Raw genomic sequence first — 18,524 nt, forward strand, 5'->3', positions numbered from 1 at the left:
CAAGATTTTTTGAATTTCCCGCCAAACACTTGTGTAATATTTCCGTAGCCAGACTCTAGTTAAGAGTATATTAAGACGGCGGCTTTTACATACAAACTTTGTTAGTTCTTGAACAAAAAAGAAAATATTAGCCTACGATTTTTTTGGAAGCCTAAGAAGATAGCAAATGTGTAACAACCTGTATAATAAGAATAAAATAAAATATTATTCCTATTTGTCATTTTTGATATAAAACATCTAACATGTTTAACGCCTGATGTAATAAAGGTCTTTGGGAGAAAAACACCATTCTGTAGTAAAATTATTTATTATTACGAAGTCTTGAGCAGTCATATTTAGGATTAAAATCAAGTAACTGTAATTAACTTAACAACAATCCGAAAAGACTAGTAGATACATATTTGTACCCATTTATAAGGAATAACTATTGTTCCTAAACAACTCAAGTAGGTTTTTTGAGATATACGTACGACGTGTTTGGATCAAACATGTATACATATAATAGGGTCATAAAGTATCAAATAAAAACTGTTGTGTATACCATTTGATTTGGCACAGCATGTTCTATGATTTTAATCATTACGTAACTATTTAAATATAATTATTTAATTAGCCTAACGCTTGTAAATTAATTAATCTCATACAGATTACATGCGCTAAAGCATGCATACGCTACCAATTTGTGTTTAAAAGATGTTAGGCATTCTACTTTATTGGTAGGCATTTCCCGTATTAGCTAGGGATATACGTGTATGTGGAAGAGCTGTCCGCTGGCACATCTTTTTTTTCCTAAAGGAGGCATACGAGCAGACGACTCGCCTGATGATAAGCAATTAGGTACCGTCGCCTAAGTGGAGCTATATTTTTTATGACAGGACTGACGGTCACCTCCGGCACCTATTTCACCACTCTGATAATTGACACCTAAAAATATCTGTACATCACTAGGTCGATAAGTCGACAATACGCAGCGTAAATACGTATTTTCTTTTGGACAAGCATAACCGATGACAATTGTCAGAGCGGTGAAGAGGGGCCAGGTGCCAAATTTTTACGGCCATGGATTCGATCACTAGACTTTTTTCTATGGTTTTGGGCACCATTAGGTACATATATCCTTAGCTATTACAAGCGGGCTTAAAAGTACGTGATTCACCCCTGGTGGGCGGCAACAGCGGCTATACATTGATTGAAGACGTTGACGTACTCGAAAGGAAGGTCGCCAGAGCACCCGTATCCGCCCTTCTTGTGGATCGCCATGTGGTCGTAGCAGTTCACCTGGCCGTCGCCGTTGCAGTCCTGCAATGATCGTCGAGTATTATACTCTGTATCTTTGGGTATTTAAATAAAAGGAAACAAACAATTTGTACATTTTCGGGTAGTTTTAACATTTATTGGTTAACCGACCAAATACAAAACCGCCTCGATCAGTCACTGAACGACCTGACTTTAACATACATTATTTGATCGTGTAATTTTTTCTTCTACCCTCAACTGGCTTAAGGAGTCATTTGAGGGTAGATTTTGTTTACTTTTATTGAAATACCTAAATATACAGAGTAGGTAGGGTGGTGGTACTAGTGCTCGACATTCTAATGCCCAATAGATGACACCCTGCTGTCACCCCTATTGACAATGACTTAAGTTTCAAGATGACATGTACTGGGACCGCGTCGAGCACCAGTACCACCACCTTATAGGTACTTAAGTAAGTATATTCACAATGATGCAGCTTAAAACTTAATTTTACGCGATTAGTATTGTAATGGCCTGCCTGTGAGTCTAGCAAACCAATTATGTCAGTAAAATAGTGGCAATTTTGAAAACAGTAGGCGCGGATTAAGATTATGTCGCCCTTTTCAGATGATTTTTATTTCATTTCATAAAGGTTTATAATGGTAATTGGTATAAAGTTAGAAGTAGGTATGTGTATGATTTTTTATTTTTGTTATACATAGTTTATTTTTTAAGGTTTGGTGTCAACGATATGAACGATATTTATAGAAGCGGTACACCAATCTAATTATTTATTATAAACGTGTAAATAGAGCCATTGTATTTTCCCGCATTTGACATAGCGGCCTCGACCTAAATAATCCAATCTAGGTATCTATAAAGTTTTATTAATGAAAATGTACGTGTTACTTCTGTTGTCGGAAAATTACGGTATTTTTTACCCACAAGCGAGTGATTGAATTTAAAAATATCTAACTCACCGGTTAATATCGCACAAAGTAGTAGGTCAAGCAACTTGATACCGACAGATTCTACGACCTTAGGACATTTACATGAAGCCAAGGCCTCGATGATGTCAGTGCGCAGTCGCACCGCTAAATATTTTATGCACTGACATTGTCACGGTATTAATTCAATTAACATCAACATACACGCCCACTATGCCGACGAATCGGTATAAAATATATTGGCATTGTCTACGTTCGCAGGGCAAAAACCCAAGCAATATTTTTGTATGTTAATTAGTTTTTTTAATTCGCTAGATTTAATTAGGTTTTTTTATTCGAACGCATGCAAGATTGTTTCTTGGTAGGTATTTCACTCGTTAACACTTTGTGTTAGAATATTATTTTTGTACGTAGCTATTACAGATGTAATTCCACTTCCATATACCTACATACGTACATTTGCTCCTATATTTGATGGACTTTAAATGAGAAAATAATCGACTTTAACAATTCTTCATTCTATTCTACTAGTGATTTAGCATAGTTGGTTACCTGTCCAAACCTCCTCATGTATCCCTGGACGGTCTGGGCAGCACAGTACGGGTCCACAACGCAGGTGCGGTACGCTGTAGAAAATAAAGAATAGGTGTTATAGACGAATTATACAATAAATAGGTTTCTAGCTTAAAATTATCTCCAAAAAATTGTTTACCTAATAAAAACGAAGCTTTAAGGTGTCGTCAGTTGACGTAGAAATAGTTCTTAGAAATCTTATCTGCCATTATAACCAACCTGGTTTTAAATTCATGTGCACTAATTAATGAGTAATTAATCAAAGCATTTATCAAAACGATACAAATCTTCTTCATTTCCTTCTTCCGAATACCTTTTTTCCTTGTTGCAGACCTTGATTTCATTCCATTCCATGCCGGGTGTTTTTAACTTTTATTTATCAAAATCTGTCAAAATATTAAACTTCGACCTTCGTAATTCGTAAATGATGTTTTTATCGAGCCTGTTGCAAACCGAGCAGATTGACTCTTGACCTTTCCCGTGATGTTTTCAACAAATGTATATTTTCTTATGTATTAATCCATAAATATTGTGTTATTTCCATAAAATTTAATGGCTACTATTTAAATAAAATAGCCATAATTATACGAATATTAGCTATGTTAACAACGAAAAGGTTTTCGCTCTTTGTAGTTAATTTATGTGTTTATTTATACGTATGGCATTAGTTAGTGGAAAACTTTAACTCAGCTTTAACGCAGGTATCTTATAAAAAAATAACATTTCCGGTTTTTTTTTACTTAAAAAAAAAATGGAGTGGGACTAGTTGCTGATAAGGAAAACTCGCACCTTATTTATTTCGTCTTTTTATTACTTACTGATCATGGTCTGCCATTAACTAAACTTATTTTATTAGGGAGTTGCAACCAGGGCACTCAAATTGGTCAGGTGCGAGTCCCTTAAACTTAGTCAGTACGTTAGAAGTATCAATGGTAAATAGTACGGGCCCAGTAGGTACTATGCGTAAACACTTCCTGTGCTCTGAAGCAGTTGAAGATGATCTTACCATCAGGGTGGTCAGGCGCGAGGTTGTTGATGGTGGGCTTGCCGCCGTCCGACCAGTACGCCCAGGTGATGCGGAACAGGCCACAGGTGTCTCCCTCGCACGTCTGGGCCTGCTTGCAGCCCGAGATGGCCTGGCAGATGCACCCGAGGCACACCTCCGTCACCGGCTGAGCAGATTTGTCGCCGACGAGCTCCGCTGAAATGGGAAAAAGTTTGTGTTAAAACATTTGTTAAATCTTGGTTGTTTATTACTTTCCAAATCCACCTACTTCAAAATAAAGTTGTCTGAAAGAGATAGCTTTATAGCAATAAGACCGCCTGTGGTTTGCCTATGTCATTAATCAATCATTTTCTTTACTGTAATGTTTTCTTTCATGGAAGGTGCGCAATCACAAGAGAAGAATTCTATATATTTAGATAATCCTACTCTGGGCTTTTTGGAAGAAATCTACGTTCCTTAGTTATTTACGTAAAGGTTTAACTATCACACCACTAGTCTAATTAAATATATTTGGAAAGAATCGGTTGAAATCACTAAACATCCGCTACAAAAGCTTTTCGACATTCCTAAAACCGTTTTCCTGCTCAAATATTGGTATTTTTGTTACACGTTAATGTTCTCCCCGAAATGCAAGTTTTTATTGACTTTACTTATTTGAGTATTCCTTCCATGTTGCACTTCGAGGATAATTTCATGCAAATGCATTAAAGTGGCATAGCGATAAATCCTGCAGAGGTCAAGGCACTTGTTTGGTTCTACCTCATCGTATCTGAACAGATATATTATGAATTTAGTATTAGTAGTAGTAGTAAACTCTTTGTTGTACAAAAATACATTATAATAATATAAAATTAGGAAGAAGTACAAAGGCGAACTTATCCCTTTGAGGGATCTCTTCCAGTTAACCTTTGAGTAGATGAGAGGAGAGAGTGAAAAGAGGGTGTTGTCACAATGCAGCACAATGTACAACAAGGTAACCAGAAAGATAAAGGATACACCCCACACTAAAAACATTGCAATAGCGTAAGTGTTGCTAAAGTATAAAGTGATTACTTATTGCGTCTTAGATAATTAAAATGACGAAGTACCTAAATTTTATTAAAGACAATAGTTTGGTTCTATCCGCAAAAAGCGCTGACTGTTGCAATTGTTACACTTTTTATACAGCAACCAATTTCCCAGGGTTTTCCTCAAAAATATTTGGCTGGGAATTTTAGATAACTATGTTGACGCATATTCCCAATACGGATAAGTTCCGGCTCGTAAAGTACTGCTGGGCTATTACTACCCATTACGTCATAAGTACTAACAAGCAACACATTTAACTCACCATATGTGGACTCTATACCTTTGGAATAAGGTTTATGAATGGGCAAACAGTGTGGACGGTACGAGATAATTTGAACACGATTGTTCTTCAGAAGTCGGAGATTAGTGTAAAGATAGTTGAACTATTAGCGTGTGTAAAAACTGTGGAAACGGAAATGGGACGGAGATTACTCGTTATTATAAGTTGTGCGTAATAAATCAGAAAAAAATGTTACTGCTGCTGCTGCTGATTTTTTTTTCTAGTTTTTATCACTTAGTCAAACAAATGCCTAAGTAATTATGCCGGTACGATTTAGTAGATATTATTATTAAAAATATTATGTTATATGGGTAACTAAATGTATGCTTCTTTATACGTGAAGGGTTAATGGCAGTGGCACCTGCCTGATTATGGTATAGGTCAATTGACAGAAATCAGAAGTTACGAGAATTTGGGTTAACTAAGTACATATTTTTTTCCAAGCCTGGCACGATTATTGGTTTAGTGCACTTATAGTTCGTTTTTTTAGCATTAGAAAAAGGTAAACAATCTTGACGAGTCTTTTATAGAAAAACACTTTTGAAAAATAAGTCACGGCAAATATGTAACAATTATGAATCATATACGATTATTTACATTCTTTTGCTTTCACATAAGTAATAGTTACTGATTTTTAAAAGCGTTTTTCAATTAAAAGACTCGTCAAGATCGCGTAGTCTTTTATTAATGCTAAAAAAACGAACTATAGTACCCCCTACAACCTACAACGCACTTCGCACATAGATAGTCAGTATTAGGTACATTATATTTTAGTAGCTCATATTTTCAAATATTTTAATGGTAACTGATGTAACTCTCATCATCATCATCATCATCATCTCAGCCATAAGACGTCCACTGCTGAACATAGGCCTCCCCCTTGACTAACTAACTACCTACCTACTTGACTTTGATGTAACTTTACCGATACCTATTTCAAGTATTTAATTTAACATTCCGAGCAACTATCCGAGAAAGGACTGGTTTAATCTTCAATAATAAAGGATTCTTTAATATTCATTAGGTTTGCCGCTGTGGTAGGAATGCGGAAGACATATCGGATTTTTGTTTCATGTATACTACTTCTCATGTTTATCACTTGTCATGTCATGCGTCACTTTCGCACTTACATACTTGTTACAACATGACAGACATGATGACAGATGATAAAAAACCGACCATATTAGCCCTACTGTAGGTACATGTATTAATATAATTTGTAAACAAGTATTTAAGTAATCAGTGTTAGAAATAACTAGAGTGATTGTGACTCATTCAAAACAACTTTGGTACTCGTAGATATATTTTACCTATGTTTATATTGTAAAAATATATCTAAGAATCATTTATATATTTTATCCAATAATAAGGTATTTTTACATATTTATTGTGTATGTTATTAGCCAAAAAGCCCAGTAAATTTAGGAATATTTGACGATATCAGGAAGATATCTTTGAAATAGTAGGTATACTGCGTAATAGTAAGTTATTATACAATTAATAACGGTTCGCAAGACAAAATGTATTAAAAAAAAACAAATAATAAATATACCTATGGTCTATACAGATTTGTCAATAATTTAGGCAACGCATTAAGCCCAATTAAGTCCAATCAAATCAATTAAGTCAATTTGTAAAAGGTAAATTATGTATAAAAATCGTTAATACATATTTAATACTTAACTTAATTTATCATAGTAAATACGGGTTGCACCGGTTCATTAGCCTCATTAAATCAAGCTGCACCAAATCTCAATAATTTATAGCAAAATTTAACAGTAAATCTACCGTTGATCCTACCTAGAGATCCTACACGCGCGCAACGCGCATATACGCGGTCAAACGAGTCCTAGACCGGTCGCATCGAAAAGGTTAACGTGAAATATCAATGTCAGGGTCCGTTCATAAATAAGCGGATGTTTTTAATTTGGAAATTACGTCGATGCAGGTCTGCAGGATCAACATTTATTTTTTATCTCATACCCACAAGAATGAAGTCACAGTCCAATCAGTCCATCTAAGCTAACTTACTTAAAACAGACTTAAACAGAACAAAACCGGTCAAGTGCGAGTCGGACTCGCGTTCCAAGGGTTCCGTACATTACTCAATTTTTAACAATGTATTTTTTTTGTGGAACGTGAATGAAATGTCTATAAAAAACCCGTAGGGGTCGGATCAAAAACTAAGTAATTAAGTCCGACTCACGCTTGACTGCACATTTCTAATCGGTTTTCCTGTCATCTATAGGTAAAGAACTATTTTGTGTACTTTTTTCAAATTTTAGACCCAGTAGTTTCGGAGATAAAGGAGGGGTCGGACAGACAGACAGACGCACGAGTGATCCTATAAGGGTTCCGTTTTTTCCTTTTGAGGCACGGAACCCTAAAAGTGAGCGAGTGTCATTATAAACGTGATTGTTCATTGAAATTAGACATTGATGATGAATTTAACAAACTTTGTCATTGCAAATATCTTGCAGAGTTAGATTGGTCCGACTCTAGATGTAACTATAGGTAGAGGAAGAGTTGCATATTGCTGAGTATCTTGCTTGCATTTATTATCAGTATAATACTTCACGCCTTATTTTATTTCTACGCTCTAGGGGTCACTGCTGCGTTATAACATTTATAAATCTGCATCTACAGACCTTGCAATAAATCGAATGCGATTTTAGATACATTGCCAACTAAGTAGGTGCAACGAATTCTATCAATCGCGATCAAAGAGGGAATTTAGGAAGCCATCCCATCCCATATACATATAACTACCTACTTAAAAATTATCTATAGGTTGGTATACCCGTTTAACCCGTTATTATTTTCTGAAATTTTCCTCATCAAAACAAATATAAATACCTAAACAAAATCCGTGTCAAGTGTTCGATGACAGTTGACACAGACACCCTGAGGTCAAGAGTGCGAACTTGTTTTTACGTAAGATAAACATTGCAAAGCGACTACATATATACATTATATTTATTTATACTTATGGAACATAATGAGTCTCGATAGGATTATTTGTAATGAAGAAAATTAGAGAGGCGTAATATGTCCAACGGTGGGCGTTTTAACGCTGAAGAAGAAGAGTCTTCTGAAGTATAAAATTAACTAACCATTCTTCCGGGGTCAATTTGACCCGTCAATTAAGCGTTATATTTATTGCCGCAATAAAGGGGTTAACCCTGCTAACTTCAAAGAAACATGTCTTTCTTGAGGTAAATACCTAAGAAATCTAATTTCTATATTCAAACTAGGCATGTACTATAACAAGACCCCTGTAACTCTACAGGTCTACCTTCCTTCTCACCAATACCTTCGAATAAAAAATGTAAAGCCTGACCAGTAATAATATGGTCATTGTCAAGAGGGCGCTGTTATTCTCATGTATAGCGTGGCAGTTTAGTATGAAAAATTAGTTCCACTGAAATGCCGCAACTCGCGCGTACTCATATATTCCTGGGCAGGCTTTAAGATCACTAATAACTAATAAAGTTAAGATTTTTAAAATTCGAATAGGCCGTAGTTGCATGAATCGGGTGTGTTTTGTGTAAATGTGTTAATATTATTGTTAAGCAAGTTTGTCATTGTTAAGCACGTAGGTGTCGTAGGTGCTAATTTCCCAGGAAAGTCAACTCGGCTATGGCTTCAACCTGCTTCGACACTCCTTAGCTCCTTACTAGCTTCGCTATTGGGTCAAACAGATCACTGTGTTATGTCTTTCCTGTAGACATACACAAGAGTTAAGGGCTATAAAGGTTAATTTTCTTATTTAACCCTTATCCACATGAAAAGGTCCTCCTTTTATTTAGAGAACCATGATAAAATCATTGCTTACATGCCCACAAGCTGTTAACTATTGCCCACAGGAGAGAAAAATGTACTGTTCGCGATAACACACTATAGTTTACTCTCCTGTGGGCAATAGTTAACAGCTTGTGGGCATGTAAGTAATGATTTTATCATCGTTCTTTAAATAAAAGGAGGACCTTTTCACGTGGATAAGGGTTAAATAAGAAAATTAACCTTTATAGCCCTTAACTCTTGTGAATGTCTACAGGAAAGACATAACACAGTGATCTGTTTGACCCTATTATACATATAATTAAACTATGAGTGTGGTAGCCAATACACCGAGAAGTGAAGAAAATACCTCCTGTTAATCGGGAAAATTTCAATTAACGACCGCGATGAAGTCTAATTATCTAACAATATCCAATAACCATTATAGATCAATTAATATAACGGTAAATTAATTTTTAATCAATGTCTCATTACGACAAGATGGTCTTTGTCACTTGCTGGCGTTCAGTGGCGGTGTTAAAAGGAATGTAAATTGACATTTTCATTGAACTAACGATGTTATTTAACTTTAACGAGCGGTTAGCTGGTATCACAAAACTGACGGTCAATGTTAAACACCATTACAAAATGGTCAGTTAGATGTAATTTTATTCACAAAACTTCCACACTCATTAAAATATTAAAACGCGTACGCGTGCTCCAGTTGAAACTCCTCGTTATGGAGCGAATCACGTCGAGCTATTTTTGGCTTAAAATACAGTTATTATATGTAACTTATAACATGACTTAAATCAGCATTCCTTAAAACAACTTCTACTATAAAAAGTACTAGTTTTTCAAAGCTAGATACTGAATCCTTTTCAGTGTGAGATTTATAGATACTTATTCGTCATTTGTTGACGGCATCTATCAACTTGCCATTTTGCGGAAGGATCATGTTTAGTATCGTAATTGATTAATATTCTAAGGCCGTCTGGTCATCACCAGTTTTTATATTAGATACCTATTTAAATTAATTTGATAGAGTTAGATTTGTTTTTGGTATAAAATCGCGATAGATATTTATTCCTAACTTCCAGAAATAAATCCGTTAGAAAAACGATGCAAATAAATATTACATTTATTTTTGTTGTATAGTAGGTATGTGTGTTTTTTATTCGTAGGTTTTTAAACAATTTAAGATAAGGCTTGACAGAAAGTTTATGGACACTGTCCTATTTGATGTGAAATAGTATATAAATTAGGAGGGTAAATAGTGGAATCGAGGCATAAATAACTTTTTGCAAGTCGATTAAGAGCTTAAAAAATCTCTATGTCTATTCCGCAGAACGATGACCGTTGCTATATAATTAGCTAATAAAAGCTGGATGGACTAAGGTAGCTTATTCACTAATACTACTAATAGACAAGTAAAAAAAAATACTAACAAACATCAGCAGCACACGCGGCAACCAGAAACAATATGGCACTGAACTTCATCACGGCTGACGCCATAGCGACGGATTAAAAAAACTTATTAAAAAAAAACTTAATTTATAAGCGTCGGTCGTTCCCGCGCTTCTGCAACTGACTGGCATTGGTCATGGCCTTAGAGCCGCTTATATGGACGGACCGCTGAATCATAACGTTACGTTGAAATTGAACGAAAGCTTGAGAATATGAACTGCTGAGGTGAGTTTTCCTCGATGAGATCACCGATTTTTCAGCAGATATTAGGATGTAAGTTTTAATTAATAACTGACCATTTATTATGAAAACCTGAGGAAATTAGGACCAGTTCCCAAGGAAAACAATTACGAGTTATTTAGTTTGGTTTTTGAATCGTATATTTTGCACGTGATACTTAAATGAGATTTCTGCCATTAAGTAACCTACAATTTTAGCAAATCCAATTTAATCTCCTAATCAAAAAGTAGACACCAAAAATCTTTTGAGTACCTTTGTACAGTCCATTAGTACATGATTTAAAGTAGGTAGGTAATATCTAACTAGCTAGTGGCGTAAGTTGTATGTATATCAGGTACTTTATTGCACATATCTTAATTTTTTCTGACCTATGGAGTTAAATCGGTTCGTTCCCAATACCCAGGAGTCTAGGGAGCTTAAGGTTTCGGTAAATATTAAAAAAATCATACGAGATCTTTAGAAAAGGTCTCTGCATCATGGTGTTTAGCACTTTACGCATTTGCATATGCAAATTTTCATGAAGATCTACTAAAACATCTACTTACATTGTAATGATAATAGTTCCTGAGCCAATTGAACTGGGGTTTACCAATGTACCGTACATACATACACAATGTCTTAGAAGACTTAGAAGATCCGTGACGTTGATGGACAGCAGCTTGTTATTGAGTCAAAGTAGGAGCTCTGTCCTCTTGCCATGATTTTTAAGGGCATGTTTGGGTTTTTCGGTACCGGTAGTCAATTAGATACCGTAAAACCCAACAATATTTATTAACAACGTGAGTAAAATAAATAATTGGCTAAGGCCAATTTGCTCAGCCCCACAGTAAGCTTAAGTCATGTGTGATGGGTAGGTACTCAGACTGATATACTAAATAAATAAATAAATATTATAGGACATTTCTTACACAAATTGACTAAGCCCCGCGGTAAGCTCAAGAAGGCTTGTGTTGTGGGTACTCAGACAATGATTATATATATAATATATAAATACTTAAATACATAGAAAACAACCATGACTCAGGAACAAGTATCATCATACAAATAAATGCGCTTACCAGGATTTCAACCCGGGACTCGGCTTCATAGGCAGGGTCATTACCGACCGACTAGGCCAAACCGGTCGTCAAGTAAGTATCCAGTATATGTAGATCCCAATGTTTTTCCGAGTGTTCTCTCATTTATATCTACATGAAAAATCCTGAGCATAATCTAAGCTCATAGGTACTAAAAACGTTTTTGACCCATGTGGGATTTAAAATCGTAGCTTAGAGTTTGGAGTGTCACTAGAAAAATAATACTTAATGCCAAATACGAGTATAACATTTATCATCGTGTTTCGGTATTTTTTTGAGTTGATAAATTCACATAAATCTCTGGATAAAAATGCCACCCAGGACCAGGAGTAATTTCATCTTGAGGATAAATCAGCGAGACTATTTATTTATAGGCAATTCCCGTGGGATTAACCGCCTGTCCAGTGTTGCCACATACATAAGTTTTATATGGCCATAACTATCGTTTGACACTGCTTCTATTATTAGCGGAGCCGAAGGCGAAGAACCGGTCAGCTAAGACGACGTATTAAATTTAAAAACTTAGAGCCTAGCTCAGTGCGTGGAGGTCGTAATTGCCTTTAGAGGGTTTAGAAGGGAGTTTCGATAGCGAATTCGAAACTTTAAATGTGTTTACAAAAAAATATGGGTATCTCTTCTTGTAAATAATGTCTATCTGTCATGCCAATTTCCGGTGAAAAAATAATAACATTTGTAGGACTGAAACCGCAAAAAGCTGAGGTCACTCGAATTTATTAAAACCGCTTTATGACGAATGTCACAAAGCGAAACAAACAATGAGTCCTTATTAAATATCTGAAACTTGAGACCATAAGCTGTTCGGCTAAATTATTACGTTTAAGTACTTCGATATTTATCTAGAGAACGTTTAATATTTACCTACAGGTAATTTGTTATTTCTCATTTATTGATCGATGTCGAAGCCCACACACATTCAATCGGATTTTCATCTTAAAATCCCCATAAATCCCAGACGACAATACAAGCGATTCAGAAATTACGTCCACTTACTCTCTGAGTAAAATGTTTCACCTATGTGTATTAAATAGTCTACGTAATACACGTAATTACGACCACTATTATAATAAATTAGTTTGGTCAATAACTTTACATAGAAAAGGACTAGCCATTATAATAATACTTATAATTGTAGCCGCCGTGCAGGTCAGGATCTCGACGACTCAAATAAAAAGCTTCGATTTGAAGTAAACTATTATAATTTCAATAGGTACTGGTTTTACAAGGGTTCCTTGACTAAACGGTTAAATGTAAAGGTGGTGTGGTAATCGTATGGAGGCTGATGAAAGAGTGATTTGCATAATTTGAATGTACGAAAATAGTGGTTAAGATTTGGGTGCCTCTAATTGGCCGCGATACATAATATGTGGAGCGCTCCTATTGGTGCTTTAGAAAAAGCTTCCAAATACTAGCCGAGCCCGACGGCTGCGTTTAGTTACTGTATTATACAAATAAAGGTTGCGTTCGCAACATACTCCCGGGCGTTGAGAGACTCAACAAAAAAAAGACAATAAAAAAAATGGAAGTTGTAGAATTAACTAAGTAATAGGGAGGGGGCACAAGTTGTTATACGCCCTACGGATGACTCCTTTCTTCGTGCGTATGTCGGCGACTCTGGTGACGTTGTCCGTGCCCGGGTACAGCTTCGTGACGCGTCCCAGCAGCCACAGGAGAGGAGGAAGTGCGCGGTCCTTGACTAAGACCATAGTCCCAACTTGCAGCTGGTCCGTTGAGGTGTGCCACTTCGTCTTCTGCTGGAGGAGAGTAACATACTCATTAGAAAAGCGGCTCCAAAATCTGCTTGAGTTTTTCAACTCTCTGGAACCGTTCAAGCCGCGAGATGTTTTCTTCAGTCAGAGGTTCTTGTGGGACTGACAGAAGAGAACGTCCAATAAGGAAATGAGAGGGCGATAGGTAGGTCAGATCAGATGGATCAGAAGATAAGGGGGTTAGGGGCCTAGAATTTAAAATAGCTTCTATCTGAATCAGGCAACAATTTAATTCTTCATACGTTAAGTGTGTAAGAGATAGAATGCGTTTGAGGTGATATTTTGTTGATTTTACTGCGGCTTCCCAAAGTCCGCCGAAGTGAGGTGAGTAAGCCGGGCTAAATTTAAAGTTAATAAGATTTTCTGCCATACCTGACTGCAACTTATCGTGATTATTTTTTAAGAAATTACTGAGCTCGTTTGATGCCCCGACAAACGAAGTCCCATTGTCGCAATACAGAGTTTGAGGCTTTCCCCGACGACTCATGAAGCGGCGGAGAGCAGCAAGGAACGACTCTGTCGTTAGACTTGTGACAAGTTCCAAGTGAAGAGCCTTGACTGAAAGACAGACAAAAACTAAAATATATGATTTAATTGTTTTGCTACCCCTACCCTTTCGATCAGCTATCAGCACTGGTCCGGCAAAATCCATTCCCGTATGTAAAAAGGGATATTCTAATTGTGTTCTATCGGTAGGTAAGTTGCCCATAGACATTTGAAGAGGCCTAGCCTTGAACCTGATGCAGCGAACGCATTTATGGACTAAGTGGCGCGCCAGGTTTCTTCCGCCGAGCGGATAATATGTTTGCCGAATGCTTGCTAGTAAGAGCTGAGGCGGGGCGTGCAATAATGCCATATGTTGCATATCAAAGAGCAGTTTGGTAAGGTGATGCCTGCTGCACAATAAGATTGGGTGCTTAACGTCGTAACTATAGTAAGCATTATTAAGACGACCACCGACCCGTATTAATTTCTGATCGTCTAAGAAGGGCGTTAACGAAAGTAGCCTACTTTTCGGCTGCAAGGGCTTGCCCAAAGATAAGAGTTTGTACTCTTCAGGAAATGATTCTTGCTGTGCCAGTTGTAGAAGTTTAGTTTTACTTGATTTTATTTCTGTGTATGTTAAATTTGATGTAAGTTTATTATTTTTATTTTTGCAATTATGTATAAATCTGTAAATATATGCTACGATATGTATTAGTTTTGTAAGTTTTGAATTGTTAGTGATAAGTTTAGTTATAAGATTGTTATTTTCGTTTATGTTTGTTTGTATGTTTATATGAAGTGACACTTCTGGTAGGTTATCTGTTTTTGTATTAGGCGTTGTAGGAAATTGAATGACGGAGTGATGTAAAAAGTCTGGACCGGTCCACCATAAGGTGGACATGCTGAGGTCATCAGCCTTCATTCCTCGTGACACTAGATCTGCCGGGTTCAGCTTTGAGGGTACATAGTTCCATGCTTGTTCGCGTGTACTCTCTTGAATTTCATTCACACGGTTGCGAACGAACGGTTTAAGTCTATTAGATGGCCCTGCGAGCCAGCCCAGCACGATCATAGAGTCAGACCAAAAGTAACTACGATCAACCTTCACGGTCAGTGATGAAATGACCTTTGTCCAGAGTCTTGCGCCAAGCAACGCGCCGCAAAGCTCCAGCCTTGGGATTGTGGAGGGCTTAAGCGGGGAGACCTTATTTTTTGACGCTATAAGACGAACGCAAACTGCTCCGCTACCGTCCACAGTCCTGACATAGACAGAGGTGCCGTATGCACGCTCTGACGCATCTGTGAATATATGTACTTGAACTTCTATAGGTGAGTCACTGAATACCCAGCGGTCAATTTTAAGTTTATTTAAATTTGTAAGTGACGATGCAAAAGATAGAAATTCATTTTTTATGTCTAATGGGAGCTCAGAGTCCCATTCGCACTTTAACAGCCAAAGACGCTGCAATATGATTTTGGCTTCCACTATACACGGCCCGACGAGACCTAGTGGGTCAAACACTTGACTTATGACAGACAAGATGTTTCTTTTTGTGATTTTATTAGGAATTTTGATGTCGATAGAAAATAGAAGTTTGTCTGTTCCTGTTTGCCAGTACAGACCTAAGGTTTTACAAGGCGACGTGCTATCAAGGTTGAGAGCTTTGCTGTTATCCTCTTTATGTTCAAGAATTGATTTTAAAAGGTCAGGACAATTTGATTGCCATTTACGCAAGTTAAACTTCGCAGATTGTAACGTTGTGACTACACCCTTACTAATCTCAACCAATGATTCTACGGAGTCACTGCCACTGAGAAAATCGTCTACGTAAAAGTCGTGCTGTATCGCGCGTTTAACTCGGGCGTCCTGGCAGTCATCGGCAAGAGAAACAAGACATTTAGTTGCAAGGTAAGGTGCGCACGCAGTCCCGTAAGTGACGGTGTTCAATTTGTAGGTTTTTAAGGGATCAGAAGGATCGAACCTAAAGATGATCTGTTGTAGCGAGCGTTGAGAAGGCTGTACTAATATGGCTCGATACATTTTTTCTACGTCACTTGAGACAACATACTTATGTTGCCTGAAGCGTAATAAGATTGACAGAAGGTCATCCTGAACAGTCGGGCCAACCATTTGGATGTCATTGAAGGATTTGCCGCTAGTCGTGGAAGCCGAACCGTCATAGACGACTCTTAAACGTGTAGTTGTGCTAGAGCGCAAAATTCCATGATGTGGAAAGAAAAATGCTTTTTCTGATGGCGCAGATGATGATGATGATGATTGATTTTCGCTCATATGACCTAAGTCGATGTACTCGCGAATAAAATCAAAATATAAGGTTTTGAAGGCAGCGTCGCGTGCGAGCCGTTTCTCCAATACCAAGAAACGGCGCTTGGCCATTTGATATGAGTCGCCAAGTACTTCCGGTGACTCTTTTAAAGGTAATGTCACAACGAAGCGGCCATCTTGATCGCGAATGGTATTTTCTAAAAAACATTTTTCGCACGCTTGCTCTTCATAAGACATGCAATGTGTAGAAGACACCGAGTCTAATTCCCAAAAACGAGTGAGATTAGTGTCATCATTATGTGTGATGAACGAACAAAAATAAGATTCGTTTGTGTTTTTGTTGTAGGCAGGTATGGAGCCACACACGATCCAACCTAAAGATGATTCGCGTAATTGAGGTTTATTTTTACCTAACTTAATACGCGCGGTACCTAAGACGTCCCAAAATATTTCCGCCCCGACTAAAATATCGATAGCGGAAGGCTCATAAAATGATGGGTCTGCCAATGTGATGTCGGCAGGAATAGGTATGTTGGTAAGATCTATGCGACAAGGCGGCATAGATGTATTTATTACGTTGGCAACGTAGCAGTTTACGGTCGTCGTATAGTTACTATGAAGTGAATGAATTGTAATGTCACAAGACTCATATGTAGCCGCCGTGCAGGTCAGGATCTCGACGACTCAAATAAAAAGCTTCGATTTGAAGTAAACTATTATAATTTCAATAGGTACTGGTTTTACAAGGGTTCCTTGACTAAACGGTTAAATGTAAAGGTGGTGTGGTAATCGTATGGAGGCTGATGAAAGAGTGATTTGCATAATTTGAATGTACGAAAATAGTGGTTAAGATTTGGGTGCCTCTAATTGGCCGCGATACATAATATGTGGAGCGCTCCTATTGGTGCTTTAGAAAAAGCTTCCAAATACTAGCCGAGCCCGACGGCTGCGTTTAGTTACTGTATTATACAAATAAAGGTTGCGTTCGCAACATAATAGGTACCTATATGACGTTCTACGAACATAAACAATTGGTTCTATAGCGCTGGTAAATGATGTGTTGATATGTTATGAAATTGTATAGACAAGTATCGAATAAAAAAACCGACTTTCGTAATGGAAGGTATATCCCGTTTAGGTAATAAATAAACAAAAATATAACTGATGGAAAATCTTATACTCTAAACCTGACAGACTCATTCTGTCGTATTCATGAATTCTAACGGTATCACACAGCTCCAACCAGATGTGAGGACGACATTAAAAAGATTTCAGGCCCACTCTGGAGGAGAGAAGCAGCAAATCGGTTTGCTTGGAGGTGAATTGGAGAGGCGTATCATACCTATGCCCAACAGTGGGCGCATACCCACTGTAGAAGAAAAAATGAAGAACTAGCGCCTAACAATTATTTACGCTACAGCTAGATATCGATTCGCCACTCCCGTTGAGCCCTAGAATGGTTGCACATATTCGCTATCGGGAAATTTTCCCCGCTTCTCATGGGAAACGCGCACTCGCGTCGGTGTAGCCCTCCAGCGGAAACATCGATAACGACCCGCTGGGAATAATCTAAGGGGCAGCTTTCTTTGTAACTTACATTAAACACATATATATACGTCTTAATAGTATCTTAACATGTTCACAACATTGTGCTGATTCAAACAGAGTCACACTAAAATAGCGAAGACGTTATATTGCGATACTAAGCCATACTGACATGTCAGCTCATGCACAATCCAATGAACAAAAGTGTACCAAAAAATAACTAAGTACCTAATAGGCAACTAAGTACCGGCCTCTTGTTTTTTATGAGACACTTAAGACGAAAGTGGTGGACCCGCGCGAAATGCCTTTTCATAGATTAGATTAGATTAGATTTCTTTACTTCAAGATACACTATAAATTTGCTACATTCGTCAAAATTATGTTTATCTTCTCATCATGATCGTCAAAAATTACATTATAAATTTAAAATAAAAAATAATGAGATTAATAAAATTGTGTCTCCCATAAGGATCGTCATGTACAAAGAAAAACATGTCAAACAATTGAATATAAACCAAGTTAACATTAAAGTCGATGTCAACATAAATAATTTGTTAACTGTAATTAAAATGTCGAATAAGATAAAAATATCACAAATGAACAAAAGAGCAAAATGTCATGTTTAAAATACAAATCAACAATTTAATCAATATATATAATAAAAGAAAGTGTACAATGTGCGTGCCGCTAAAACTCAGAAATGAGTCCCTATACAATCAAGGAAGCTATATGGTATGGGGTGGTAG

General features: G+C 37.1%; 2 protein-coding genes and 2 long non-coding RNA genes across 4 annotated transcripts in view; 1 reads left to right on the plus strand and 3 right to left on the minus strand.

Annotated features, from left to right (window-relative positions):
• The window catches only part of LOC134797578 (uncharacterized), a 407,161-nt gene that overhangs the window by 157,533 nt on the left and 231,104 nt on the right, over nucleotides 1–18,524 (minus strand). The gene's annotated exons all lie outside the window — the stretch shown is intronic.
• Nucleotides 1–18,524, plus strand: part of LOC134797574 (low density lipoprotein receptor adapter protein 1-like) — a 79,839-nt gene that overhangs the window by 54,697 nt on the left and 6,618 nt on the right. The window lies entirely within an intron of this gene.
• Nucleotides 1–18,524, minus strand: part of LOC134797580 (uncharacterized) — a 182,560-nt gene that overhangs the window by 36,022 nt on the left and 128,014 nt on the right. The window lies entirely within an intron of this gene.
• LOC134797554 (lysozyme-like) lies at nucleotides 289–10,499 on the minus strand. Its single transcript, XM_063769842.1, has 4 exons — nucleotides 10,339–10,499; nucleotides 3,763–3,957; nucleotides 2,736–2,809; nucleotides 289–1,299 (listed from the first exon to the last, which is right to left on the minus strand). Exons 1-4 carry the CDS (start codon nucleotides 10,403–10,405, stop codon nucleotides 1,153–1,155), a joined length of 483 nt encoding a protein of 160 aa, XP_063625912.1. The 5' UTR covers nucleotides 10,406–10,499; the 3' UTR covers nucleotides 289–1,152.

The sequence above is a fragment of the Cydia splendana genome, chromosome 15, assembly GCF_910591565.1.
Source record: "Cydia splendana chromosome 15, ilCydSple1.2, whole genome shotgun sequence".
Taxonomy (NCBI): Eukaryota; Metazoa; Arthropoda; class Insecta; order Lepidoptera; family Tortricidae; genus Cydia; species Cydia splendana.

Excerpts from the sequence above, each read along its gene's own strand:
- LOC134797554 (XM_063769842.1), bottom strand. The coding sequence starts at position 10,405 with ATGGCGTCAGCCGTGATGAAGTTCAGTGCCATATTGTTTCTGGTTGCC. Across the intron at positions 2,810-3,762 it reads CGCGCCTGACCACCCTGATG|CGTACCGCACCTGCGTTGTG; the intron begins GTAAGATCATCT and ends TATTTTCTACAG. Across the intron at positions 1,300-2,735 it reads ACATGAGGAGGTTTGGACAG|GACTGCAACGGCGACGGCCA; the intron begins GTAACCAACTAT and ends CGATCATTGCAG.